This window comes from Dermacentor andersoni, chromosome 2 (genome assembly GCF_023375885.2).
Source record: "Dermacentor andersoni chromosome 2, qqDerAnde1_hic_scaffold, whole genome shotgun sequence".
Lineage (NCBI taxonomy): Eukaryota > Metazoa > Arthropoda > Arachnida > Ixodida > Ixodidae > Dermacentor > Dermacentor andersoni.
The window spans coordinates 90,124,194-90,151,705 of NC_092815.1; the positions used below are offsets into that span (position 1 = coordinate 90,124,194).

General features: G+C 45.3%; 1 protein-coding gene across 4 annotated transcripts in view; it reads left to right on the top strand.

Moving 5' to 3' along the window:
* Positions 1 to 27,512, top strand: part of LOC126541645 (uncharacterized) — a 129,466-nt gene that overhangs the window by 26,659 nt on the left and 75,295 nt on the right. For all 4 annotated transcript variants that reach the window (XM_055076807.2, XM_050188502.3, XM_055076805.2 and 1 more), the window contains 7 exons: positions 1,361 to 1,564; positions 2,388 to 2,671; positions 7,246 to 7,392; positions 14,051 to 14,119; positions 19,033 to 19,306; positions 24,838 to 24,912; positions 26,380 to 26,593. In XM_055076807.2, coding sequence (XP_054932782.1) covers positions 1,361 to 1,564; positions 2,388 to 2,671; positions 7,246 to 7,392; positions 14,051 to 14,119; positions 19,033 to 19,306; positions 24,838 to 24,912; positions 26,380 to 26,593 — 1,267 coding nt within the window. The remainder of the gene's footprint in view (positions 1 to 1,360; positions 1,565 to 2,387; positions 2,672 to 7,245; positions 7,393 to 14,050; positions 14,120 to 19,032; positions 19,307 to 24,837; positions 24,913 to 26,379; positions 26,594 to 27,512) is intronic.

Consider the following 27,512-nt stretch of genomic DNA (forward strand, 5'->3'; position numbering starts at 1 on the left):
TAATGCAGAAGCAAGGGAGTAGCATGTGGACAGTCTCACAGACTACATTTACATTTTATTGTGTTTTGTGTACCTGCAGTCACAAAACTGCTCTTTGATTAGACAGATTAGGTGTGTAACCCATTCAGGGTCGATATTTTTCATTGCAGATTTAAATCCTTCAGAGGGACCTATTTCAAAAAAGGAATTTACCATAATTTTTTTAGGGTGACCGTAAAGTGAGAAAAAATATTTTGCATTAATATATATGTACTGTTTATTCATGCATAACAACAATAAAAAAAAGGAAATAAACTTAAGAGTTAAAAATTTGATGCATTGTTATGCACATAGTTCAAGGCTTAGAAAATGTGCACACAAGAATATTTCGCAGGTCTCCAGTGTTCCTGCTCTTACACTAATATTTATGTCCATAGCGTAATCGAACTGCGTAGGTGAGCGCATTCAAGGAAACTGTGTGGTTGTGTGCCCGTCAAAAAAGCAAAATGTGCAACAAACTTCTGCTAATCTTCATCTTATCGCCAACCAGAGGCAATTAGTTTTTGCGAGTCTCCAAAAAAAAAAAGAAAGGAAATACATGCGAAGCGGCATCCTTCGTATGCGCACCCTTGTGAGCAATAAACCAGCGAGTAACAGGTGATCACCCTTTGAGCGATTAGTAACAAGATAACCATTAGCTTTGTGAGCGCAAGAACAGTACCCAAACTAACCACCGCCGGCCCGAGCGCGTGCCCATGTGCGAGCAGTGGTATACAGACACACCGGAGCAAATAAACCATGCAACAATGGTGTAAGAAAAAAAAAATTCCCTGTATTCCCACATAGTGGCATCATATGCCAGGCAAGAAATAGTTAGGAAATTGACGCACTTTTTAAGTTGACAGACGGCACCATAAACATACAGCATCGACCATTTTATACTTGTTCGCGGCGCTGTATATTTACGTCATTGACCCTGAAAGGGTTCACTTCTTTATTGGTCTGCGTAGTGCATGTCATTTTCTCCACACTGCTGCCAGGAAGGCAGCAGTATAATGTGTATATTGATAAGTGATTTCTTCCAAAGAAATGAACAGATGTAAAGAGGAAGGAAAATGCACTTGAGGGCATCAGAGGATTAGATGACACTGCAGCATTAGGTTTGTAGGCACAGCATGCAGTTATGTGCAAGTGGAAGAGGCCATATCTGGAAGAGGCCCTTGTTCTGGGGTAGGCCTAACTAAGATAATGATGATGAGTACGATGTCATAAAGGGAAGGATAGTTTACCATGTTTGTTTGAGTCTTGAACATTGTGTGTTGTAATTGGTAAAAGTTGCCCAGCACCCAGCATAACTTCTGCTCACGTTCTTGCTTGGCAGTACTATACTCCACTGCACTGTGCGGCAGCCAACGGGCGTCTCAGTGCTTTGCGTCAGCTGCTGACCCTTGGTGCTGACGTGGATGCACCGAACGGCTGTGGGAACAGTCCCTTGCATGTGGCATGTCTCAATGGCAAGGAGGACATCGCTGATGAACTACTTGCTGCTGGCGCCCACATTTCTGCTGTCAACTGCCGTGGCCAGGTGAGCTTGATGTCGAATTTCATGACTGGACACCATTCCACTTCTTTTACAGTTTCTTGTTGATGTATATTGTGGTGAGACAATTGCCACTCTTGGGCATCATGTAGCAGGTATTGTCCACTTAAATTTATATCCGAACAGGAAAAATAAATATCCACCACAGTTATGCAGTTACACTAAAATGCTATTTGCAGTCACTGCACAGCTGGTATATAAATATGATGTAGTTCAAATCTTTGTGTCAGAGCCTCGGTGGCACCAGTATCTCAAATGCAGGTAACATGTAAATGCAAGAGCTCCCATTCGCTTCATGTTGCCAGTTATGGAATCAAAACTGCATGGAACAGTATTCCGAATTATACACAGTTACATGCTAATTCTTCACTTCGTATAGTGGAGCAGGGAAGCCCTTTATTTGAACACTGCTTGTGGTCGATGTCACTTTCATGTTGTGAGGAAAACACAATAGAGATGTGCTTCACCATAACTAATAAATTACGTAAGGATGTAAGTCAGCTGCTGTAGATGCAAAAATAAAGGCTGTGACTGTGTTGTTTACAAGATTAGCCATTGGTTTGGTCCACTGCACTCTGCCCTTGATATGTTTAAATCACATTGAAACCTTATGGCACTGACACCTCAATATATTTAACTGGGCTGGCTGTGTGCGCTCAGATCTTGTGAAAGCACCCCATCGGGAATCAAGAATTATTTCTCTCACTACCATAGTCCTAAGTAACCTGGGTCGTGAATTGTAAGTTTTTAATTACTGCTACACAGTTTAAGAATGTTTTTCCTGTGCCTGTCACATTTGTGCACGCAGACACCGCTTCACTATGCGGCAGCTTCAACACATGGGGCAGGCTGCCTAGAGGTTCTCCTGCGTCATCGAGGTGCTGTAGTGAACTGCCCCAGCCAGGATGGCCGTACCCCATTGCACATGGCAGCAATTCATGGTCGCTGCAGCCGTGCCCAGACTCTTCTGGAAGCTGGTGCTCATGTTGATGCCCATGACGTGCAGGGTTGCACTGCGCTGCACGTTGCTGCTCGTCATGGACACGACCTGTTGCTCGGGGGACTGCTGCTGGCTGGAGCTGCCTGTGACACGTACGGTGCACTTCCCCCCTTTTTTTTTTCACCGATTTTCTAGAAAGATAACTTCCGGTAATGCTTTTTCACTATTGTGCAACATTGAAAATGCTGCCTCACAGATACAGATGACATTTCTTGGTGGCAAATCAGTTCAGTGGAAGCCTGCAAGGTTGAGGATGGTTTATGAAAGGCAAACTTGTTATCGACCTAACTCTAGAATGAAGCTACACTAAGTGGGCTTTCTTTTTACCTTCATGCTACAGTCGAGGGGATGTTGAATTTTTCTTTAACATTTCATGATCTACATGTGTTTCTGTTGCCTATACATTCGATACCTGTTACCACCTCACAGTGTGAAAATAATGTCATAGCGAACTTTCATTAAGTCGACAACCCTGTGCTGCAGTCAGATGATGCTGGTTTTCAGTCACCACGGTGAGGGATGACTATGGACAGGCTCTAGTAGTCAGTTACCTGCCCCACAGCATGTTTCTATGTTTTGTGCTGTTTTAAAGCAAAGCTTTCTTTGCCTTTTCCTTCGACTTTCCCACTGCTGCTGCTGCTGCTACTGCCGCCGCCACCTCTTCTTCTTCTTCTTCTTCTTCTTCTTCTTCTTCTTCACAGTATGGCTACTATGGAACAAAAACAAACTTCAACCATTGTGCATTTAGCTTCATATAAAAAGATTACAGCTGTAACTGACCTAAATCTTGAAATATTGTTGCCAGAAGCAAGTAGGCTGAGCGAAAAGTTAGTCTAGAATATTGAGAAAGCGCAGAGAACTTGATTTATTCAGGAATATATTGAAGTATGTACATGCCACCTGTTGTAACAGACTAGCATGCCCCTGGCACATACCCCAGTATGCACGCCGCAGTGTGAAACGTTTATTATTGGAAAAGAAAAAAAAGCTTTTCGTTCGCCGATTACCTCTACTCTGCATTTCGCAAGCAGCAGAGATTGTCGACGAGAAATAGGTTGCACGTTTGGTTGACGTAGCATCAACGCAGATCGTGCACAAGCGTAATATCTTTAATCGCAAAAAAAAATTATTTGATGTCATTTGCCAATTACCTGTGCTCCACATTTTGTGCACAGCGAGATTGTTCGTGCGGAACGGGGTGCATGTTTGGCCACCGCTCACTTGCGGCGAACTCCGCGCCAATGCCGCAGATTCCACATGAGATATCTGTGGCGAGACTGCAGTCACGTTCGCCTTTATCCACTGCCGCACCGCAACTTAAGTTTTACACAAGAGAGCAGAGCATATATAGAAGCGCGGCTTAGCATGATGAATCCCATCTGCACCTCACCCGAGCCAGCCGCAGCGGTGTAAGCGTGAGCGAGAAAATACGATTCTTGCTTGGTAGCCAGCATTGAAGTAAAGTCCTGCAGTTTTTCTTGAGTCGCCTTCATACTTTGTGGGGATGCGCGACTCTCACGCATCCCCTGATATGTTGTTTTCCCGCACGGCTCGCGTGGCCTGGCGCCCGCGGCGGTCGGAGTGGTACAAGCGCGGTGCGAGAGATGGCGCGAGTGTCGCGCCGCTGCGGGGTTACTTAGGTGCGGGGAAGACAAGGCGCTCTCTCTTGGATTCGGGACAGCGAGCGGGATGGACATGCCGTGCCGCGCGTGCGCCGACCCATGCTTCTGCGAGACCGTCTCGCGTGGCCGCCTTGGAATCCAAAACTACTGCACTTTTTAAAGTTTAACACCACTCATTTCTTCTTCTGTTCGCTGAATTTTCATTCCGTGTTACACACACCCGAGCTGCCCGGCACGATGACAGCAAAAATCTGCTAATGGCATGGAGTGCTTACAGTCGCATGGCTTAGTCGACGAATGGAATTGCGCATCTGGTCAACTCTTTCATGGGCTTTTTCTTCATAGCCATTCTGCACACAGAATAGAGGTGGCGCAAAAACTAAACAAGAGTCGCTCTTTCAAACAAGGCCAAAATGGCTGTGCTCGGAAACTCAAAACGGCAACTGCGCGTTGTCAAGTACTAAAATACATTCTTTATTTCGGGAAATCCTCAGCGCATGCACACACATACACAGTCTGCGTTTCATCCCGCCGCATTGGCTTGCTCCACCGATTACTTCACTCATTCACTTCGTTGTCATGCGCCCCCCGCATACCGATCGCGCACACACGCCTTCCATTTTCTCTCTCCTCGCCACACACCATTGCCTACCATCCCGTGCCTACGACTCTACACCACCTGGCGTCGGCCCGGTACCCTCACGGCGTCCCGGAAGAAGGCCCTTCTTTGCGTGTTTATCAGTAAAAACACAGCTCACTGACTCGATATAAAATGCCATTACGACTAAAATATTGGTCCAAGTTGCATGAAATTTTCTGAGATAATGCATCAGACACTGTAGAATCCAAACATAATGTTTTGAGAAAAGTGATTTTTTTTTGCGATTTTGAGATCATAGAGTTTCATACAATAATTTCTAGAGGGAACTCTGGCACTAATATCTACAGGAGCTGCTATGAGAGTGGTTGACCCAGCATGGGAATTATGGGAAGTACATGGATTTGCCTAAGCTTTGTCCTTCTGGCTTCAAACGGCTTTATGACTTTGTAAACTCGTCATTTTCAACAATGCACTGTGTAATAATAAATAAGTAAACATTATTAAAATTGTCTGATGGCAGGATTTGAAGACAGGACCTCTAGCACAGAAGTACGATAAGGAAACCATTACGCCATTGATGCATGCATCGACAAGCAATGTGAAAGGCCCTTATGAATTTATAGAGGGCATGCCAGTGCCTTGACACGCTTGATGCATTTCGATTTAGCCAACTCGACAAGCTCGATCGTCGCAATTAGTAGCCATTGTGTGTGTTCGCAGCGCCTTCTGCACCTTGAAGAGTATAGATTGCTCTGAAATTTATGAAAATGAAAGCATATAAAGCGTAATAAACAAACCCACAAGAACATTTGAATCCACAAGCATGAAGATGAAACAAATCCGTGTACTTCCCATTGTTCCCATGATGGGTCAACAACGACTGCAGCACCAGAGTTCCCTCTAGTATATTGTAGGAAACTATGCTTAAGATGAATGTTTAGAATGATCGCCACCGCTACAGATCCTGGAGACTAGGGTGCCTCGATGTGCCACATCTGGTGGCACGCGCATCAAGGCATTCTACTGGAGGCCTGCGGCACACATCGCCCATGGACTGAGGCAAAAACAAGAGGAGGAAACAAAGAGACAGTGACGTTTCACTGCGTGAATGCAGGTGATGTTCAAGCGTATGGGTGCTATAGCGCCTACAAAACTCGGCCCTCGGTGCGGCTAAACTGTCCGCATTGCAAATGATATTCAAGACAGGGCTCGTGCGGCTGCGTCATACGTAGCAGCCGCCAGAGTAGAAGATCCCCATGTAAACATTCGCTTACTAAATAAATTAACAAGCGTGGTGTCAGCGCGCACAGGCAAACATAAACACATCACACTCGATGACCACAGATGCTCGCTGTCAAAATGCTGGCGTGAGGATTCGCAGCGGCGGCAGCGAGCGAAGTGACCTTCGCGCTATCTTATCGCTTCAACGCAAACTGAGCAGTGAGAGCACAGTGCGCGCAAAGCTACGAGCCATCAGCCCATCTAGACTGTGCCTCCAAAGAGGTCGCGTTCAAGATAAAGCCTGCGCGACCCTGCGCGGCCGAAGTGCAACACCCCCTCCCTCCCCGGTGCCATGCACACAACGTAAGATGACACACTTCCCTCCCCCTTTCCTCCTTTGAGCACGCAAGATTGAGCCGTCATCGTCGGCTCACCGTCACACACTTTCACTCACACACACAGCGTACGGCACACGAGGACGATGTTATCGCAAGAGAAACGCAGTACGTCCATATTGCAAAAGTGGTCAACCCAGCACGGCTCCGCGACACTTCGCCTCATTTCTTCTTCCCCACTTTGCTCACCGTCACCTAGACTTTCCTCTAGGTTACATTGCCTTGCCAGGCGCTCAGCGCTCTCCTACGTAGTTTCACTAACTCGGAGCCTGCACCGATGACTTGTGAGGCAGCAGATGCCTGCTTTAACTCTGTAGTGAACTTTTTCCAGCAGCATGAAGGCACAGAAAGATTTTTAATTTCATTAGGTGAGATGTTTGTCACTGCTTGACGATTTGCACAGAAGCACCAAACATTCGTCACGGACTGGATGAAACCAAGCAAGACTACCACTTGAAAACAGTTTTGTATTAAGTTCAGCTAATGAATGTTTTTGTCATTTTCCCCCCTTTTAAGTCTACTTCATTTACCGTTTTGAAGCGAGATATTTAGATGCACCTGGTCATGTTGCCAATTATTCTTCTGATAAGACAAACTTCTGGTTAGACAAAAAAAAAATGTTCGTGGTCCCTTCAAGTTAGTCTTAAAGGGAGTCTGCTGTAAATGCTAAATGTGCTATGAATGCCAAATGTGTAAATGCTAAAGTTTGTCCACCTGGAAAGTCATAAACTTGATTAATCCCTATAGCTTTCTATTGCTGCAGAATGTTATTCTTCTGTCCACTTCCTTGGGAAGGGGTGTAAGATTCATTACTCCATCTTTTGCAGTCATGGCTGCTCGGGAATGACACCACTGCACATGGCTGCCTTGGGTGGATACACCGACTGCTGCCGCAAGCTTCTCCATGCTGGTGCAAAGATTGATGCTAGAGACGACCAGGGGCGAACCGCTTTACATTTTGCTGCGTATGGCGGGTGAGTAACAACATTACTGATGTATGCCCAAATAGTGAAATGTTCAAATCGAAGGCGATACAAATGTTTCGAAATACATCTTGAAGTGTTGAATCAAATATTTCTCTATGTTTGGAAGAGAAAAATAACACCTTGCTGCAGCAGTGAAACCATAGTAAGCTCTACCAAGGAAAGAAAACATTTTTTAAGTATTAAAATAATGAATCTGCATGCAGCCTGAAATGCAAACATCTTCATATAGAGTCGACATTTAGTTTTTTCAGACTCCCTAGGGGTGGTGGCAGTTTCGGACGCCCTCGTCGTACTGCCACGTACCCCATATAGCCAATGTATATAAATGTCTGAAACTTCAGATGCTGAAACCTTCACCGTCCAATTTTCCCAACTTTTGGCCATGACCGCGGGTTCAAAATGCTGCAATTTTTATTCGCAGCCTCGAACCAGCGCTCTCGCATGTCGATGTGCTGGAAGCTGTAGCCACTACCGCAGCAACGCTATGCCTAGCTGCTTTGACGTTCACTGCTAAGCTTCCTGCTGTTCGGTGCTGGGCTTTCATTAAAAGAATTCGATGCTGTCAGTAATGGCACCAACCTCATCTTTGTCACCCTCGTCGATGTCTTCGAAGCACGCACAGAACTCCAAGAGTCAAGTGTTGCATAATGCCAGTGTTGCATAATGCCAGTGCACCAATACACAGTATAAGTGCACTAGCAGGCCTTCAGAGCTATTTTGGATGTGCCTGCAGCTATTTGAGCCCTTGGGGGCAGTACAAGGCATGCATTCACTTTTTCTGACGTTTTCGTGGCCTAGGGTGTTGTATGTTGTAAATAAAATAAAAAAATCTGACTCTCACGCTCTCAACCAGTCACTTTAAGATGCACAGTGCTCTAAACGATTCTTCTCTCGCATTTCACAAAATTTGGAAGTACAGCTAAGACTACTTGTAACGTAACCGCTTATAATGCAGGACCAGATATTATGCGGTTCTTACTGACTCCCGTTTAACTTCCTATGGTACTCGGTGTATGCGCATACCGCTTATAATGCAGCCGTGCAAGATGAAGAGCTGGTTATAATGTGGTCGTCGGAAAATCCCGCAGACAAGCCAGGCCATGAACACACTTCTCAAAGAGGCATTCCAGCCAAGTTGAGAGCAACAACAGGGATGCGGAGGAGGAAATAATGCGGAGTGAGCAAACAAACAAGGAACGGAGTGGGAAAAAAGCAAAAGTAAAATGAAACAGCAGTGGCTGGCTTAATGGGTGCGCAGAGGTTGCCTAGGCGACAGAGGAGCCTTTTTCTTGGGCCGCTTGTCAGTGGTGCGCAGTTTGCAATGAATGTGTGCACTCTTTGGCTGTTCAGTTTGTGTGTGGGGAGTAAATACAGTCACACACTCATTTTTTCGGACACGAATGGGGTTGTAAAGATGTCTGCATTATCAGGCTGTCCGGAAGAATGAATTTCAATGGTAAAATTAATTTGTTGTTTTTTTACAACTCCAGCACCATGAAAAAAATCAATCCAAGTTGCGAATGTGTTTCGCATTCCTTCATAGCACATGGGACCTTGACACTCGACACTGTTAGCTTAAATAGTTTTCCACAAGTTCATTAGTTCAGAACATTGTCCGCATGCAAGTTTTTGCCGTTACTAATAGTGTGTACACTTACAAATATTTGCTATATGCATTCACAGTAGTTGCCTGCCAAACGCCGCCTCACGCGTGCTGCCATGAGTGCAGCCTGTGCGCATCATCTTGCGCCACATACCAATGTATTCGTCTGTGGGTACAAACACATCAAGGGCAAGCTTCCTGCAACAGCATGCCACCCGACACTCCCGCTGGATAGGCATCAGCAGCCAAAGTTGCAGTTCGGTGCAAATCAATGAAGCTATTCAACCAATGGATTTTAAATAATTTAATGTCAAAGTACAGTAGACCCCCGTTAACTCAAAGCTGTAAAAGACAGACTAGATTAGCAGAGTTTCAAGATAAGTGAAATTCTGAAAATAGAAGCCCACTGACCGCACATAGAACACATGAAGCCTTTCCAAAATGCCGCCAGTAATGTTTTCAGTCACTTTTGTGTCTACAGTCGCTGACCGTTTATTCGGACCTGACGGGGACTGCGGAAATGTCCGAATCAACAGGTGTCCGAAAAAGCAGATTAAGAAAAAAAAAAAGGAAATTCTTCATTTCCATGCACTTATTCGGGCTCGGCAGTAGGCTTGAAGAAATCGTGAATGCGCCGTTGCACGCTGTTCCGTTTAGGCGCAATGAGATAAGCCTGAATCTCGGAGAGGGTTGTACGGTCACTATAGGCGGCTGAAAGCACAGTCACTGCTTGTACACGCTCCGCATGCGACAGCAGTGTAGCACATGGTGCGTCATCTTTCGACTCGAAGTCATCGTCCGGCGGCGTAGCAGAAACCTGAGGAATGATCTCGCCGTCGTCGAGTTCTGCGCATGTCAGTATAGCAGTATCAGCACCTGTGAAACTGTCAAATGGGACGGTGTCCGGAATCGCAATGCAACCACTGCGCAGGTCTCGGCAGAACATTATCGGCATCAGTAGGGAGCTCATCGGAAGGCGACAAATCCTAGGCCTCCCGGCACCCGCTTGCCATTCCCCAGCGCAGTTTGCGCGGGCACTGTCAGTGCCATTAGACACTTGACGCTATGTTTCCGTATGCCACGTTCCATCACCGCAACCTCGACACAGGACACAAAGCAAACATCACCACGCCGCCATGCCGATACCAGTCGCAAAAACGAAAAACGTGGCCTACTCGCAGCGCCGTGCACAAAGAAACAAACAAATCAGCTTCTGGATTGTCTTGACATGGCTTACTAAGCTGAGACTGAAACTGCTGTAGCTACGAACAAGGCAGAAGCGATGATGATGAGCGAGGATTAGCAGTAGCGCCACTTCGTGGGGCAGCAAGGAGGCTCCGTTCAAAACAAAAATGCCGTTCAGCAAGTCGAACCATGCACTGGTCAGAGTCGGTGCATGGTGCTCTCGATCGAGTTGGCTCAAGGAGTGTCCGAAAAATCAGACGAGAGGTTGCAAGGTGTCCGAACTTTCGGCAGTTGTTATACATTATGGTCTATGGGGAGAATGGCAGTGCCGCGAAGCAGACCGAATAATCGAGCATGTCCGAATTTTTTGAGTCCAAAAGATCAGTCGGTGACTGTATTGGGATTGAACACGTCGGTGTCTATGCACAACGGTGTTGCTGATACTGTGCCAATACAACAGGTATGGCACAGAGTCAAGATGATTGGTCCTAATGCAATATTTGAAGCCAGTCATCTGAGCATAACCGCTTCTAGACATCCAAAAAGCTGATGCTGATACTTACTGCGTTATAATGAATCATGGACAAATTCACTTGGAAAACCAAAACTGAACTGTGTTAGAGTGCAATTGTTACATCTTTAGCAGACACCAATGAGTGAAGTGGCATTTACGCTGAACCATCAGTCACGTGAGCATGAAGCGAGCATCCTTATTAAGTTGCAGTCTCACTGAAAAGCTATGATCATATTGCTGGCTTTTTTGAGGGTGCAGTTGCATGGGCATACCACGCCTGCTCAATATTGCTGAACATCTTGCTCAAAGTCACAATTAATACATTGTGACCACATTGATATGTCACTGACACCGTCCTAAATGAGAAAGAAAAAAATTACCGCATTTACTCAAATCTAGGCTGGCCCTGATTCTAAGCTGACCCCGGAACGTCCGGGGGCAAAAAAAAAAAAATTCCTCTTATGTAAGTAAAACAAAAAAATCAGGACAGCGTTCACAAAATGAAAACAGCATTTATTCAATATGAACATGCCAAGCTTCTCTACGTCATCATCGCTGCTAAACTCATCGCAAACTTCCTTATTGCTATCGTCTCCCGTTGCTCCCTCCAACGACAGATGTTTTTCTCATCGATGCTGAAGTCCTGCCCATCTTGAATGTTTGACGATGCCTCTGCGGCTAGCACAACTTTTCATTTGAAAGCAGCACTATAATGGCATCGCCTGTTTGGTGCCATTACAGTAACGCCATGGCGCATGCCAACACGCATGGAGGAAGGAAAAATATAGGAGGGAGCATTGTGTCGCGCAGCTAGCCTTGGCAAGTGAATGCTCCATGAAGGCACAGTGGCGGCCTAACATGTCACCTCTTGCGTCAAGATCATGGCGCAAGAATCGAGATTTGCTGGGACGTTTGGCTCCCAGTAGCTATGCCAGTAGTTTTTATTCAGTGCACGCTTTAATTGCATTGCGGTGTGCTCCTTCCCATCTTTTTCCTTCCTCCTTGCCGATACGACACAGGTCAAAACGGTGACGTTGCTCATGTATTTCAGTTGGCTACTGGCGCAGCTAGTAGCAGCTGCGATACTGACTTTTCTTGATGGCGGTAGCTATGCGCCATATTTATCATTTTCAATTTAAAACTGGCACATATTTTTAATATCGTTGAATCCAAGCCGACCTTAGAATTTGGTATATGATCATTTGAAAAAAGATATCGACCTAGATTCGAATAAATAGGGTATGCAGACCCCACGCGCTATGGGAACCTGTGCAGCCAAAGCTTTCTGTAGTGTTTGCATTGATCGACATAATTGGCGGTGATGTTAATGGTGAATGTTTTAAGTTATTGAGTGCTTGGTGTAATGAGAGTGGTGAGGTGATATTTTCCTTGGGTGCACCACTTATATTTGTCCACGTAGTACACAACACATAGCAAGAATGCTTGGGGAGTTGCCGGCCATTGATCATAGCTTGCGAGAAGGTTAGCTCTGTCATTACCTAAAACGGTGTTTCATGTCGACAATTTTGCTAAGCTTAAATTAAATGTTGCTTTACATGCCAGAACCATAATCTGCTGGTATGCTGTAGCTCGGTACTTCGAATTAGTTTTGACCACCTGGGGTTCTTTAACATGCACCTAAATCTAAGTACACAAGCGTTTTTGCACTTCGCTGTTGTGAAAGTGTGGCAGTCAAAATTAAACCCGCTACCTTGAGTGATGCTACAGCCATTAAAATATAGCATCGAATACAGAAGTGTTTATTCACTGGGCAGTCAGTTGCATAGTGTCATCTTGATGCTGCAATGCTTTAATGTAGCTTTGCATCTATGCCCTGTATCAGTTCTCTGCAGGACAAGTTTGCTGCGATGTAGCACCAGTGTACCTTACCGTAGAATGAATTACATTTATTCACACATTGCTGAACTATTGCCAAGTGTTGTAGTAGCCTTTCCTTTATAGAAGGAACCCCAACTGACGCATGCTTTCTGATTTGCATTGCCCCTCTCCTGTGCCATGCAGACAAACTGCGACAAGTGAAGAGTGGTAAAGTTTGTGGTCTGATCGCTATACTCATGGCACACATGCTCTGATATTGTGCGTGCCGGACAACCACCGCGGGTTCGAGCAGTCCGAGCCACCACGCATATACTGGGCGCCGCTTCCGCACCTGCTCAGGCCCGCTCTGTGCGCCGACGCTCCAGTGCGCACGTACGTGCCCCGTCAGCCCCAGCTAGGTAAAGGCAAGACCACGCGCGGAGAAAGAGAGGGCTTAGGCAAAGCACTCCGGAAAGAAGAAATAACATTTATTAGGCTGAGATTTTATGCAAACACAAGTTTAAACAACAAGTCCGAATCTTAAATTGTGACACAATACATGGCGAAATGGTCGTCGGTGGCCGCTAACGGCGCACCGCAACCGAGAGAACAAAGAGCCCAGCAGTAAGAGGCTGCCTATCCTTCGGTCTGCGCCTGCCATTGCTTGGCCCACTGCAGAGAAAATCGAAACTGAAAGAAACAACAGATGAACAGATGATGGCACGATCGGAAGACGATGCCTCAGGACATCGAGACGACGGAAGAGTGCGCGCGCCTGTCGAGGCCGGGACCGCGACGAGCCGGAGTAACCATCAGCCGGCGGTGTACAATGGGGGCTACCACTGGCAGAGGGGAACACGTATGCACCTTACGACACCCCGATGTGGTCTCCTTGGCCCCTGTCTTGCGTGCGCGTACCGGGAGCACTTGCAAGTAGGGCCCGAATTCTACCAAAATGTCAACCAATGGGTGAAGCCTGTCAACGTTCCCGTGGGCGGGATGACAGCCGAGTAACAGTGTTTTATGACGTGGGAGGAGAGGGACACGGAGCTCCCAGAAACACGATGCAACGGCTCCAAACACCCTACAAATTGTAGTTCACTGTTTTGTGACTGCATCGGTGACTGAATGGGCAGGGCATCCTGTTCTAACCCTTCTCTGCCGCCTCTCTTTACACCCTTCCCAGCATGCGAGCACAAAGGCAGTTTCTACACTCTTTTTTGCGGGAAGAGGGCATTAAGGCCACGCTCCTACCAAATGAGCCATGCTTTTGACGTCGCCTATCTCTTCTCCCGCACTCCTGCTGTAGGCTTTCAATCACCTCCTGTTTCAATTTAATCATGTTTGAAGTTACTGATATCGAGATGCCCCTAATTGCTATCCAGTTTCAAGATTACTCCTAACACCATGACACTACTAGCTGCGTTTCAAAGTATGCACGTGTGTACATGTATACACAACTCTGCATGTGCTTAACTCTTTTGAAAGGTGTTACATGTTTTCTTTGTTTCTCTTTTATCGCGCAGCAATCAAGAAACCCTGGAGTTGCTCATTAGTCAAGGCGCTGACTGTCTTGCCTGTGATAGCTTCGGAAGGTGAGCAGCTGGTCAATCAAATCAGTCACTGGAATCTAGCTTTCTTCCTTTCTTTCTTTCTTATACATTCGTCCAAATTATTGGACATCTTGCATATTTTTAAAAAATTCACTGACGAAAACAAGCCTCCCTAATGTGATATTTGAGTGCATGTTTTCATTTCTCGGTGTATTGAGGCATCACACTGATTAGTGCACCGACTGGTAGAGCTGCGACGTACGGCGCTATGCTGTGAAGACCGCCCACACTGTCACTGCTTCCCAGCAACTGTAGCTTATGCAAACGTGATCTTTACAGGGAAACAATTGCAGAGAAGGCGGGCTTTCTGGTTCTTTTCTTCTTTCCCCATTGGCCAGCGCCACTGCTGTTGCTGAAGAAGGCGAGCTTTTTGTGTTTGTTTTTTCTATCCCCCGCTTGCCCGGCGCCGCCGCTACCGCCGAAGAAGGCAAGCCTTCTGGTTTTCTTTTTCTGTCCCCTGTTTGGCTGGCACCACCGCTGCTGTGGTTGCATGGACGTTTTTCATTGCCTGCACTGCTCTGCGTTCACTCTTTCATTCTTTGCTGTGCTCCTTCTGTGCTCGTTCACTCGATTATAACAAGAGACAACGCCGACGCTCGCCGCACTTAAGAGCTGTGCTCTAAAAATTTTAGCTTGCTTTTTGAGCCACAGAAAGGTATCCCAATTGTTCTGTAATTTCTGAAGTATGACAGACAAGCACCTTTTTTTTCTTCAGTGGGCAGAATACTTCCCACCAGGGTACTTGAAATAATACTTGAAGGAATCTTCAAACCTTTCAGGGAGCATTCACGACCGTATATTGTGAAAGATGCGTAAGTAGACCCCTGTGGTGTCTCAGGGTGTCTACCAACCGGGAAAACCGAGAATTATCAGGAATTTTGAATAGTCTGGAAATACTCAGGGAAAACTCGTGGAATTTTCGCTTCTATCTGGGAAAATTTGCTGTAATTTTATCCAAAGGGAACGAAGGTCGTGATAACGCTAGCTGGCTCGAGTAAAACGGAGAGGAATCTTAACGAATCGTCGTTGACAATATGTCGACGGCTGGAGGAGTTGCCATTGTACAGTCAACGACCGACTTCCAGACATCCGAAGGCTTCGCGCCACCACCATATATCCCATAGGGTCAATGTATAAGAACGTCTGAAATTTCGGACGCAAGAACCTTTCGCTGTCCGATTGTCTGGACTTTTTGCGTGACCGCAGGTGTGAAACGGCATTAGTCAAAGCCACCACCTTCGATTTTGAGTATCTCTCCGCCTCGAACCGGCACTCACGCAGATCCGCTGACAGCCGTAGCCATCACCGCAGAAACGCCAGGCGTAGCTGCTTCGACGTTCGCTATTAAAGGGCCCCTGAAACAGTTCGGACAAATTTTGTAGACGCATAGGGTACAGCTTAAGTAGAACATTCGCACCACAATTTGAGTGAAGCGTTACGTATTAATGGAGCTACAAGCGATTACAAGTTACCCTCCTCCCTAGCCACACTTTTCCTCCTCAACTCGCTCGCCGAGCGATCGGGGCTAAGCTCCGTCTTTACTGGTTCTGGGTCATGTTCTGCTTGCAGAAGGACACGATGTCGCAGCTTGACATATTGCCAGTCGCTACGTTTGCAGTCCACAATGCAGCAAAGTTTAATCATAGTGCTCACGAAAAGACAAACCGACGCTGACTGCGGAGCTCTCGTCAAAGACGGAGCACTTTGTAACACAAGCAGATGACACTTGCTGTGTGCCCGAAGTGTTTAAAAAGACACTAAAGCGAAACAATAAATCAGTTTAGACTAATGAAGCATTGTTTCAGAACCCTGCAGGCAGACATTTCAAAAAGATAGTTTGATTATTAGATGAGAAAATGAAGGTCCAAGTATCAGTATTTGAATTTCGTGCCGAAACCCCAGCGCCGGTACGTCAGCGTGACGTCAGGGATTCCAAAGTATGTTTTCGCATTTGGGACGCGTTGGCTAAGTAAAGGTTCCCGAAACTTTCCATATTTAATATTTGGTTCCTTTAGTGCACAATGTAGTCAATCTGTACCACTATATATAATTAGTAGGCCCTAGAAGATGCCATCAATATCCATGACGTCACAGCCACCAGGAGCGTGAACTTAAGTAGGCGTCGCCACCCGTATTTCGTTCTTGCGGTTTTTCTGGCTTACCAAACGTCTTATCGTTGTAAGAGTGGTGTTTTTGGTGTTGTAGAAAGGTAGTTTAAGTATGCAGAAGAAATCATTTTTCACTTTAGTGTCCCTTTAAGTGTACTGAAAAATTGTTCTTGTGCATCCTCTTGATGTTACTTTCTTTTTATAAAAACAAATTAACTAACATTCCAACTATTACAAACATCATTTGTTTACCATAAAGTTGGAAAAGTTATCGATCACGCGCCTGGTCAGCTAATCGGATAGCTCGCCCCACTGAGGTCATATGGCCGATTTCCGTCATATGAGTAGGAGCGGCTTAAAATTCCGCCGAGCAGTGTGCTGCGATCGGCAGCGATGTGCATTTTTAAAACCTTATAATAAATTACACGCTTTATGCGGAGCACTTAGATGTGTCAATTAATGATCAGAAGGACCTACTCTAACGACTCAGCACGTTTGTAGAAAATCGTCAAAATCATTTCAGGGTCCCTTTAAGTTTCTTGCCGTTTGGGGCCGTGTTTTTTATTGAAAGGATTCGCTGCTGTCTGCAGTGGCACCGACTCCGCCTTTCTGGTACTGGCGATTGGCTTCGGAGGTCGGAAAGCACGGCGTGTTGCATAATGCCGGGTTCCGAAAGTCAGCTTTGCCTCATTACAGATATGTTACGCGGTGAAGCATAAAAAGCATGGGAAGGGGCAATTTTCACGGGACACAGTACATATTCCTTAGTTATACACGCCTGCACCTGCCATCTCCTGTCGCAGTACGAGCACCGATATGCCTAATAAGTGTAATGGCTGTCCTTCAGAGCTATTTCGGATGTGTTTGTGGCAATTTTGAGCCCTCAAGATCAGTAAAAGACATGCATTCAATTTTTTTTCATCCTCCCATTTTTGAAATGTCCGGTTTGTCAAAAGTTTTCGCGGCCTCTGGGGTGTCTGAAAAATCGGATGTTGTCTGTGCAACTGACTAAGAGGATGCTTCAAATGGTCCATGGGGCGACTGCGCAGCGGAAGGAAGACGAGAACAGAAAGGACTGACACAGTGAGGAATGAACAGGGAATGGAAGCGTGCCGCCGCTTCTTTGAAGGAGCTTGAGCTCAAAAAGCAAAGTGTTGGCTGACGCAGAAGTGCAGGTCTCCCTCATCCAAACCAAAATAAACTCTTTAAAGCAGTGAAATGCAACACTGAGGCATTGTGCGCGGGCTGAGAGTATGTCAGGACAGTTGAGGTTGACTTTCCAGCTGCTGAGAAAGACTCTCACTTGCGACAAAGTCCGGGCCTCATACCAATGAGCTTGCTATGAGCTGACATAAATGGCTCATATACGAAAATGTTTGCTTCTTTATGCATCTATTTTTATTCATATTTGAAAATCTTCGGCTTGATTTGCAATGGGCTTTACCATTTCTTTCGAAGATATTTTATTTGCTATACATTTTACTGACCCCTCCCTTCTGTTTCTTTTTGAATAAAATAAACACTACTCCTTCCTATTCAAACTGAATTCAGCCATTCTTTTTTTTTTTTTTGACATGCTTACTTGAGAGTGACTACATTGGACAACATTGTGTCAGCCCGTCTTGAGATAAAACAAGGTTCTGTGTCACTCAGATAATTTTGCAAAGGCACTCAGGGAAAACCTGGAAAACTCATAAAACAAGGTTCTGTGTCACTCAGATAATTTTGCAAAGGCACTCAGGGAAAACCTGGAAAACTCAGGGAATTCGGATATGTCAACTTGGTAGACATCCTGTTAACAGCTCATTTGCATGATTTTAATATGTTCGCATAAAACCTTTCTCAGGTACAAAATTTTTTTCTTGCAGTCTTGGGAAAAATGTATGAGGGGTTCTATGGTTGCACGGTGGAATCTCATTAATTTGAGCCGGTGTAATTTGAACTTCCAGTTTATTAGAATTTATGCTGGTTGTCAAAATTATGTGTAAGCATTTGTAGCAGTTAATTCAGATATCACACCACCAACCATGTTCTTAGCAGCATGCCAACTTGTGCAGTGGCACTTCCGACCTGGCAGTGCAGTTGTGCGCCAGCTACTGCTCCCTTCTCCAATTGGAAGTGCCATATTATGATGCATATAACCTGTACCAAAAATTGAAATAAAGTAACAGTAAAGTCAAGGTGTGGGTTACATGCAAATTTTGCCCAGAAGTGTGGCTTCATTGCAGCACACCCCACACTGTCTTGAAACCAGACTTTTGGAACTCATTCTTTTTATGTTAGCTCAGTGCACGTGCGGTGCCTAACGCAGCACTGCACATAAATCCTCCATTCACTGAGCTTCCCCTAATTCAAACTCCATTTAGTTTGAACTAACTTTCTGGCCCTTTCATGTTAGAATTATCGAAATTTGACTATACAAAGGGACACGCCTAGGATGGCTCTAGTAAAATTATACATATGTAGGTATAAAACATGGGCAATGTATGTTCCAGGTTCTGCGACATTTTCAGCAAGCAGTAATGATGTTTTTTATTATTATTATTATATCTTTATTATTATGTTTATTGGTTTGTTGTGTTTCTGTATTAGAAACTTGTTCTTGCAATTTTTTGGGGACTCATATCCTCATACTTCAAATGTAATATTCTTCAACTAAGCCATTCTGCATCTGCATTATCGGGAACTATGCTTTTTATGTGGTCCAACATCTGTTGTCCTCTGAAGGGTTAGGGCAGTGGGATTAAAGACTATTGTGCACCGGCGCTGCACTTTTGCACTTTCCAGGCTTCCCCTGCACTACAGTGCTGGAGGTGGGCCTGAGCAGCAGCAGCAGGGCGGTGGCTGCCTGAGCGCCCTGCTTGCACTTGGCTCAGACGTCGACCGGGCAGATGGCGAGGGACGCACGGCACTGCTGGTGGCATCAGCATCTGGCGACCCCGAAGGGCGGTCCCTGACCCTCCTGCTCGAGCAAGGGGCCCAGCCTGCGACACAGGACAGCAGGGGCTTCGGGGCCTTGCACCACCTTGCCGCTGCAGGACACTTGACCCCACTTACAACTGCGAGTAGCCTTCACTTGCACTTTATTTAGCTAAACAAACGCAATCTCCTTTATTTGCAGGCAAACCTGAATAATTCAATCTCATTTATTTGGAAATTCGTTTAATTCCTAGAATTTGTGCAGTCCTGTAATTTGCAATGACAATTACACTGGATAATTTGAAATGCTTGTGTGCATCCATCCGCATAATTCGTAGCTTCCAGTTGTGGCATCTGTGATAGGCATAAAGCGACGCGCTTCTGGCTTTGCATATTGCAGAAGCAGTGTCGGAAATATGGCGGCCATACGCTATGTTTCATGATGTGGGCCCTCATAAACCATACAGCTGTGCAAAGTGTCTACATTGTGTAGCTGTGCAGGTTCATTTTATGTGTTTCCGCCCACTACAAGCATAGTAGCTGTAACGAAAGTAACGAAAAACATGTAGCCGGGACACCCCACAGGGGTGTCTGTATGAGCAGGCATTTGGTGTGTTGCGACACCACATACCCGAGCACACAAGGGTTGGGCCCTCCTGCGTGTAACCGTGCGCGGCTTAGCTATGTCCGGGGAAAAGGGGATCTTGGGGTTTGAGTGAATGCCGGGTGTTTGAACCTTTACGGCCCCTCTGTGGTGGCAACACACCTCTTTGACCTTCGCTTCACGTAGACGGCACCCCCGGATCTGTAGTTGCCTCGTCCTGTTTCCCTCTCCAATCTTCGTCTTTCTCTCTCACTTTGAATCTTTCCTGTCTTCTACTCGCTTCATTTTACTTCTCATTTTCCAGGCAGCAGGGGTTAACCGTGGGTATCTGCCCAGCCTTGGGTACATATGTTAGGTTATAGCGGTGTTGTATAGCTGACGTCTACAGGTATGTTCCTAACCTCGTAGCATCCCCTTGTTGGGCTCAGTGGTGGATGGCAACCATCGCCGCTGAATATTCTAAGAATGTCATGACAAATGCATTCCCCCCCTCCTTCCAGATCGTCCTTACAAAAGAAGCATTTCTTTTTATTTCACTTTAACCCTTTGAGGGTCAGATTATTTTGAGAAAAACTTTCCCAGGTGGTCAAATTACTTTATTGCGGATCTTGAATGTACAAAATGTATAAATTCTGGAATAAATAGTAAAAAAAATTAGGAACAGTATTTTGGTGTTGGCATAACTCAGAACTGCAAAATGTTCAATAGTATTTCAGGGTGCGGTACTCCTTAAAGCACGGGTCTATGCACAGCACCTTATCGCAGTCTGCACACCTAAAGCGCGTGTCTGTTCTTCCCTTGGAGCGACAAGTCACGCGCCGATTTGGGTTTGGTTGGCACACACATGACATCTTCTGTGCTTGCGGCTGCCTTGGGCAAAGATCTGAGGCACCCTCTCTGGGAACTGGTGCGCTGTCAGTCACAGCGGTTTGTCTGTGGTTCGTCTTCCGCGCCTTGGTCGTTGGATTTGGGTTTGGTACAGTTCCAATATTTGGGTAGCGACTCTCTTTCTAAACACAGCAAGCTTTACTGGGGTGCCAGTTCTCTCGCGGTATACGCCTCGTGCACCGCCTATAGAGGCGCCACTGAAAGCCACCTAGCCGACGCTTCCAACAGTACACGCGGGAGCAGTAGCAGACGACAACCCTTTTCAGCAAGGAAGGTTGAAGTTCGCGGCTGCGATTTCTCCTTTGTTTGGATGCCAGGCTGCTTCTTCTGCGGTGACAGCTGTAGGGAAGATGCTCACCTCTGTGCGAGCGGGTATGAACACGATGTTACCGGTGTTTGGGACAACATGGTCCACATACGTGCAAGGTGTGTCCCGCAGACAAACGCCATGAACCCCATTTACATGACGTGGAGCTTATGTTGACTAGCCGATAAATTTTGTTGAGTGATGCGATCTCTCGATGGTTTTCTTTATTCTACCCTTGCCGCAATGCTGCTTCTGTACCTGAATAATAAGCACCCGTCGTTGGTGCAGGCTTATATCAAACAAATCCGCACGGTGCAATCTCTGCATATGCCGTTGTGATTTTTCTGCCGATGAATACATGTGACATCGCTGAATAACTGCAGTCGAAGTCGCCTCAAGAAGACTAATTGCCAATTTATTGATGGAAACGCGTACACTAGCCAACCAAGTCACCAAACACACGGGTTAATAAAAGCACGTGCTAGTGCTGTACCGCCGATGCAATTCTGCTGCATACGCCGATTAACTACCGTTCCTGCTGCAGTTTGTGCAATTTTAGATTCCCCAAGGGAGCTGCTTGGAAACGTACAAAGCGAAAGACTAACTTTTCGGAAGGGCAGCGGATTGGGCGAGTTGGTGTTGCATGGTAACTATAAAATAAAATCAGCGCCGTGTTTGTCTTCTCCTCATTCTGGTCCTGTCGTTTAGCGCTGTTTGAATTTTATTGTTAACTTTTCAGTACTTTTTTATATTACTAGAGAGAGGTGCCACATGATATATTTAAAGGCAGAGCAGCGCCAGTCTAAGTAGATGAGCGCTGGCGGCAAAGCCCGGTTTAGTTGTCTGCAGCATAAAGTATAAGAAAGAATTCAGTTGAGTACAAAAGTCACATGCAACAAGGGACTACGTTGTGAAACAAACAAATCACTCGGCGTGTTAAGTTTGCTCAGGCAGCATCGAGGTGTGATGACTTCCCAAACGGGACGCGAACTTTTCAGCGAGAAATGGAACAAAAATACCATATGCAGCAGCTATAAGCAATTCTCGCCCTGAACTACCTATTTTCTAAACACATTTCCAAAAACGCAAACAATATCTAAGATGCCCTCGGGTGAAAAGAATAAAGCTGTTAAAGAAGCACTTCCTTGGTATCATTCCGATAAGACACAGCGTGATTTATACCCTTTGCAAACAAGGCAGGGTGAAAACTTCGCAGCTCAAAAGAATCGACAAGAGTTATGCATGGAGCAACTAGCAACAGTTAAACATGTGCGAAGCCACGCATAAAATAGATGTAAAAACATGAAGTGCGCCACAGCTGGTGCGAGGATTTACCGCGCCACATGAAACCAACAATTTCAGTTCTTGCAAACTTTAGTAGCTTTAACATACAGCGCAATGCGCTCGTGCAGTCGTGCTGCCTAGCTAGCGCAACGCGGTAAAGAAGCGGAAAACAATATAAACGGCAAACAGTATTCCGAACTTTAGCGAAATGCCTTTAAACCTCATGCTGCACTGCAGACAAACTTCGTTGCTCACGTGTCTAACTATGATCGAGTGAAAAAAAAACACCGACGAGACAAAGGAAAGGATGAGAACAAGAAATTTCCCTTCGAAGCGACGATCCATTTTTGCTACCGTTACTCCCGCTGATGAGGCTTTGCCGGGAATGATTAGAACCGTATCGCCGGCACGTTTTCACCGTTATTTGAGCCCCCCACCCTGCAACAATTCTTCTTCAACATTCCCTGAAGCTTTGGCCACCCCACACATGCGAATGGTGCCTATCTTGCTCTAAAAACGTGAGTAAGACAGAGAACCACGATCAATGACACAACAAACTACAGCACGCGCCAGGCTCCTCTCCCGCGTGTTCTGCGCAAGGCCGCCACCAGTGGCACGTCCATCGGCGTGCACGGCGCGTATAGAATAAATGCGTTCAGCAGTGTCATATCGAGCAGGTGAAAAAAGAACTTCTTGTTCCACTTCAGAGTTTTCCTGATGCTTTCACTGAAGCTCAGCTGCATGTCTACTCTGTCGACGAGTCCGATTTTCTTCGTGGATTCAAGTACACATGCAGGCTTTTTCTTTATTTCTCCGGTCGCTCTGTCCACTTTATTGGAATCTTGCATCTCCGGTCCATGCATTGTTGTCAACATAGTGACTTCGTGCTTGTCGCACCATTTCAAGGCAAGCAGAGTGTTTTCGTGGAAGCTTTGTATTTCACCCTTCTTCAACTTCTTTTTGAAAGAGGGTAGGCCCTTCCTGTTGATATGCACAATTCCGCATGCATTTGTTCTGTTGCTCTGCAGAAATTCAAAGAGCACTGGACTTGTGTGACAATTGTCCATAAACAGAGAGTGTCCTTTTCCAAGAAAGTCTACCAGAAGGTCAGCAACAACACCGTGTGCTGGCTCACACAAATGGTGGACACTGTGGCTGGCTGGTTTACATTTTAGCTTGAGAAATACAATTAGTTCAGTGAATTCTTTGTGTCACATGGAGGGCCTGAGTTTGGGTGGTCTGAAAATTTTTTCGCCGAAACGACGTCCGACACTGACACTGGATTTTCTGCGACACAGGCTCAACGCTATCTCGTTAACATAGAACTGACAATAAAGCTCCGAACATAGTAGAAATAGAATGTGCACCCTAGTTTGTACCAAGAAAAATGGGCAAGAAACAATGTTTTGCACAATGATGGCCGGTTTTCTAAAGTCAGCTTCGTTGTAATATATTCATGTTATGCAATAAAGCATACGACTGTTCTGGTGCCGTCTTCAACTGCACGGCGCAAGAAACTTTCGGCCCAGTTGTTTCTAAAAAAAAAAATAAGAAAAAGTGCTGTTAGTATCAGGTATTCAGACATCGTGAAATGCGGTTTATTGCTTGAAAAATCTTCCTCAGGCAGGCCGAAAATAGATGTTTAGGGTCACCATAGACAGCTCAAATTCTAATTATCTGGAAAAGGCCAATTTTAGGATCGAAGTAAAAGAGCTTGGGCCCATAGGAATGCATGAACGCCAGCCGTGACCTTCAGCCAGGATCATATTAGCTGAAAAATCTAATTAACAGAGGTCTACTTAATACACTGGCCAACAGAGCAGCAATATGAGCACAGTGCATCCAAAGAAGACAGAATGCGGAAAGCACAGGAGTTCATGCGGCATTGTTATAACGGCAAAACCATTTCCACATTTTCCTTGAGGGCCTCGCACATTAGTATGATTAGGTCGACTCTAGTTCTCCTGCCATGGCTCACATGTTGCAAGTACTACTGAACACACAATATTCTGGATCATGTGCAAAGGCTGGCTTTTATTTTGCCTTACAGAATGTGAGTCAATATATGTATTCTTGACACATATCTTGGTGATTATAATAAAATTATGTTACTGGTAATAACTTATTAGCCAGTGGGAATTATGCATTGCAGAAAAAGTTGCCTTTTATCTCTGCAGTACTGTCTTTGGAACATTTGCCAGTCTCTCAAAGATGCCTGATATGAAACCACTGACAACTTAAACATTGCCTTAAGGTAATAAATAGCTAACAAGTAAAGTCCTTTCAACTATGTTTAAAGCATTTTCAAGCCTGCTTAAAGGTGCTTTTTTAACCAATGTGCTATGGTAGTTGTCCTGGAGGAATTAGTAGATAAGCAAGCAAGCTTGGTATGCATGCTTTAGAGTATAAAGGTATGCTAGCATGTCTTTGCCACTAGTATAATTCTGAATTACTTATTTAGCTCTTGCTTGTGTTTGGTTATGCTGCCACACCTACATGAGTAAAGAAATCTGTCAGCCAAGTCATAATTCTTTTTGTGCACACTTTTTTCACATCTCTTGCGTGAACAAGTTTCATGTGTATCGTGCAGCTTTTATCTGTGATGAATGCTGAAGAAGTCAGAAGAACAAAGTCTCACAGTGGGCTTTCACCTCTTCATCTTGCGGTAAGTTGGGAATTAATTGTCAAGTTATATCAGTATAGCAGTCAAAACCACCAAAAATGTTGATGATATTTTATGAAGTGTTCATTATCAACAAAAGTTTTTATCTGGAACCTTTCATTACGCTTGGCTCCAAGTGTGTACAGCGCCACTTGTGCTGCTAAGTACAACAGGCTACGGCAATCTTAATTTTAGTGTCCATTATATTAAGTGGATGAAAAAAATATAAAAGGCAGTGAATACAGGAAAAAGCACTAAAAAGCAAAAATAATGAAGTATGCTAAGTGGGCCTTGCGCCTCTACTTTCTGTCCACTCGTTCATTGTGCCTGCCCTTAAAAGAAGTGTAGTGAACAAAGTGAATCAGCTTTATATGATTCGTTTGTTACTGGGAGGTCCCATGTGTGTTTCAACTGTCGACGTATACACTTGTTATCGATGCCGAAGTTGTTGCGGGCTCACCATTGCGGACTCCCGGCAGCAGCTGACAGATCAGCTGGATGGTTGGCTGAGCTGGCTGCAAAAACTAACCGCACAAAGAAATAAATGTGGCCGGCGACTTGCGCAGTGACATGGAGGAACACGGAGGAAACAGTCATGGCCATGCACTTCACACTAGAGCACCTCAGAGGTCAAAGTGCAGCTCTTGGCATCTACGAGTGGTACACAAAAGTATGCTGCAGTCCAATATTCGCTGATGCACGTGCTTGGCACCAGTGCACTGAATGCAAAAGCTTTTCGGTTGCAATGTATTTCTTTTTCCAAATTTTGGGTGGGCAAGTTGGGGACATGGCCTACACACGGGTGCGGCTCCTACTCAAGATTATGCACTGTTTCGCTTGTGTATGTTACATTAATTTTGTCCATCTTAGCGATCCCAGTAGATGCAGTTCACAAAATTGTGTTACTTTTTTTTTGTTTTACTACACTTGTAAGTTGACATCTCTGTTTTGCTCATTTTCAGCTATTTTTCTTCGATATATTAGTGGCCTGAATCAGGAATATGCTTGCAATGGTCGGTAGATGTTTTTTTTCCTTCTTTTTTTAAATGCAGCAAACATCATCAAAATTTCGGAGGATGTTAAGCAAAATGATTGCTTTGTTTTCAAGTGTGTACATCTTATATTCAAGTGTGTAGGTCATGTAATGCACCGGTTAGACAACCATTGGACCATTAGGGTTACAGAATGGGTACCAAGAAAAGGGAAACGCAGTCGAGGACGATAGAAGACTAGGTGTAGCAATGAAATTAGGAAATTCGCGGGCACTATTAGGAATCAATTGGCTCAGGACAGGCGTAATTGGAGATCGCAGGGAGAGGCCTTCATCCTGCAGTGGACGTAAAACAAGCTGATGATTATGACGACGATGATGATGATGATATGTAGGTCGGGAGCTCTTGTAGTAAGACTTCCTCATGAAAAACCACTGGCAGAGATCACGTTGCTGTGATGTTTCCATATATATGACAGGCGGTGGGTGGACACAGCGATTGTCTCCAAGCGTTGCTGTCAGTCGGATGCATGGAAGACATGCTGGAGTGTGCCGAAGAAGAGCAGGGCTGGAGCCCACTGGCCCTGAGTGCCCTGTTGGGTCGAACTCAGTGCCTGCGCTTGTTGCTGCTGCATGGAGCCCAGCCGCTGGGGAGCAACCCTCGCACTGGGGCAACCCCGGTTCATGCTGCTGGTGAGAGCATCCCTCTTCGAGTCTGCCATGAGAAGAATACAAAGCTTTCAGCTGACCTCACTTGGCCTACAAGCCACGCAATGCTTACTCTAAAAGTAGTGCGTACATTGGTAAAAAATTTAAAAGCAAACGATGTGAAACTATCCGAATTCATTGTTTCGTTGCCAGGGTCACCTGCGTTTGCAACAGCTGCGTAATCACGGCTCCAAAGAGTACGCTCCTCACTACTCCATACTTAGAAACAGGCTACAGAGCTATTACAGGTTGCACTTCCATGTAATTATGCATGAAAGGCATTTGTTACTGTTCACATCCCAATATTTTACATTTGTACTTGTCTTTTCATGGCTACAGAAGCTTTTGTGACATCTTCGAAGGCATTAATTTATTACGAGAAAAAGAATTTATTGTCCCACGTAAAACCCTTGTTCCTTGAGTAGTTAATGAAGATTGATGAATGCGCCAAATTGAGCTTGGTGTGGCATGTAGAGACACATTTCAAGGCGGCTGTTTTCACTAGAAAAGGCTTTTTGGATACAGCCTTTGAAGATGTCTGTGTTAACTTCATCAGCATTCTACACCAACTTTGCCCCTGCACTGTGCTTAAGGCTTTGAAGTAGTGACTTATAGGTGTCGCTTATGAGCCATGCAACCATGAATTATGCAACTGCAGTCTCGGAGAGAACCACGGCATCTTGAATTTCTTAAATGCTTGTGCTGAGCCGCAACTAAAGACTAAAGCTGCCATGATTACAGAAGCAGACACCTGGATTAAGATTGCTGTTGTGTGGATATTCGGAGATGTTTTATAAAAGGCCATATAGGCCTTACACATCTATTCCCTAGTCTGGAGGTGTTGGCACACACTATTTTCTGGATTGACTTGGAAATTGTGGAATATGTATGTTCGGGATATGCG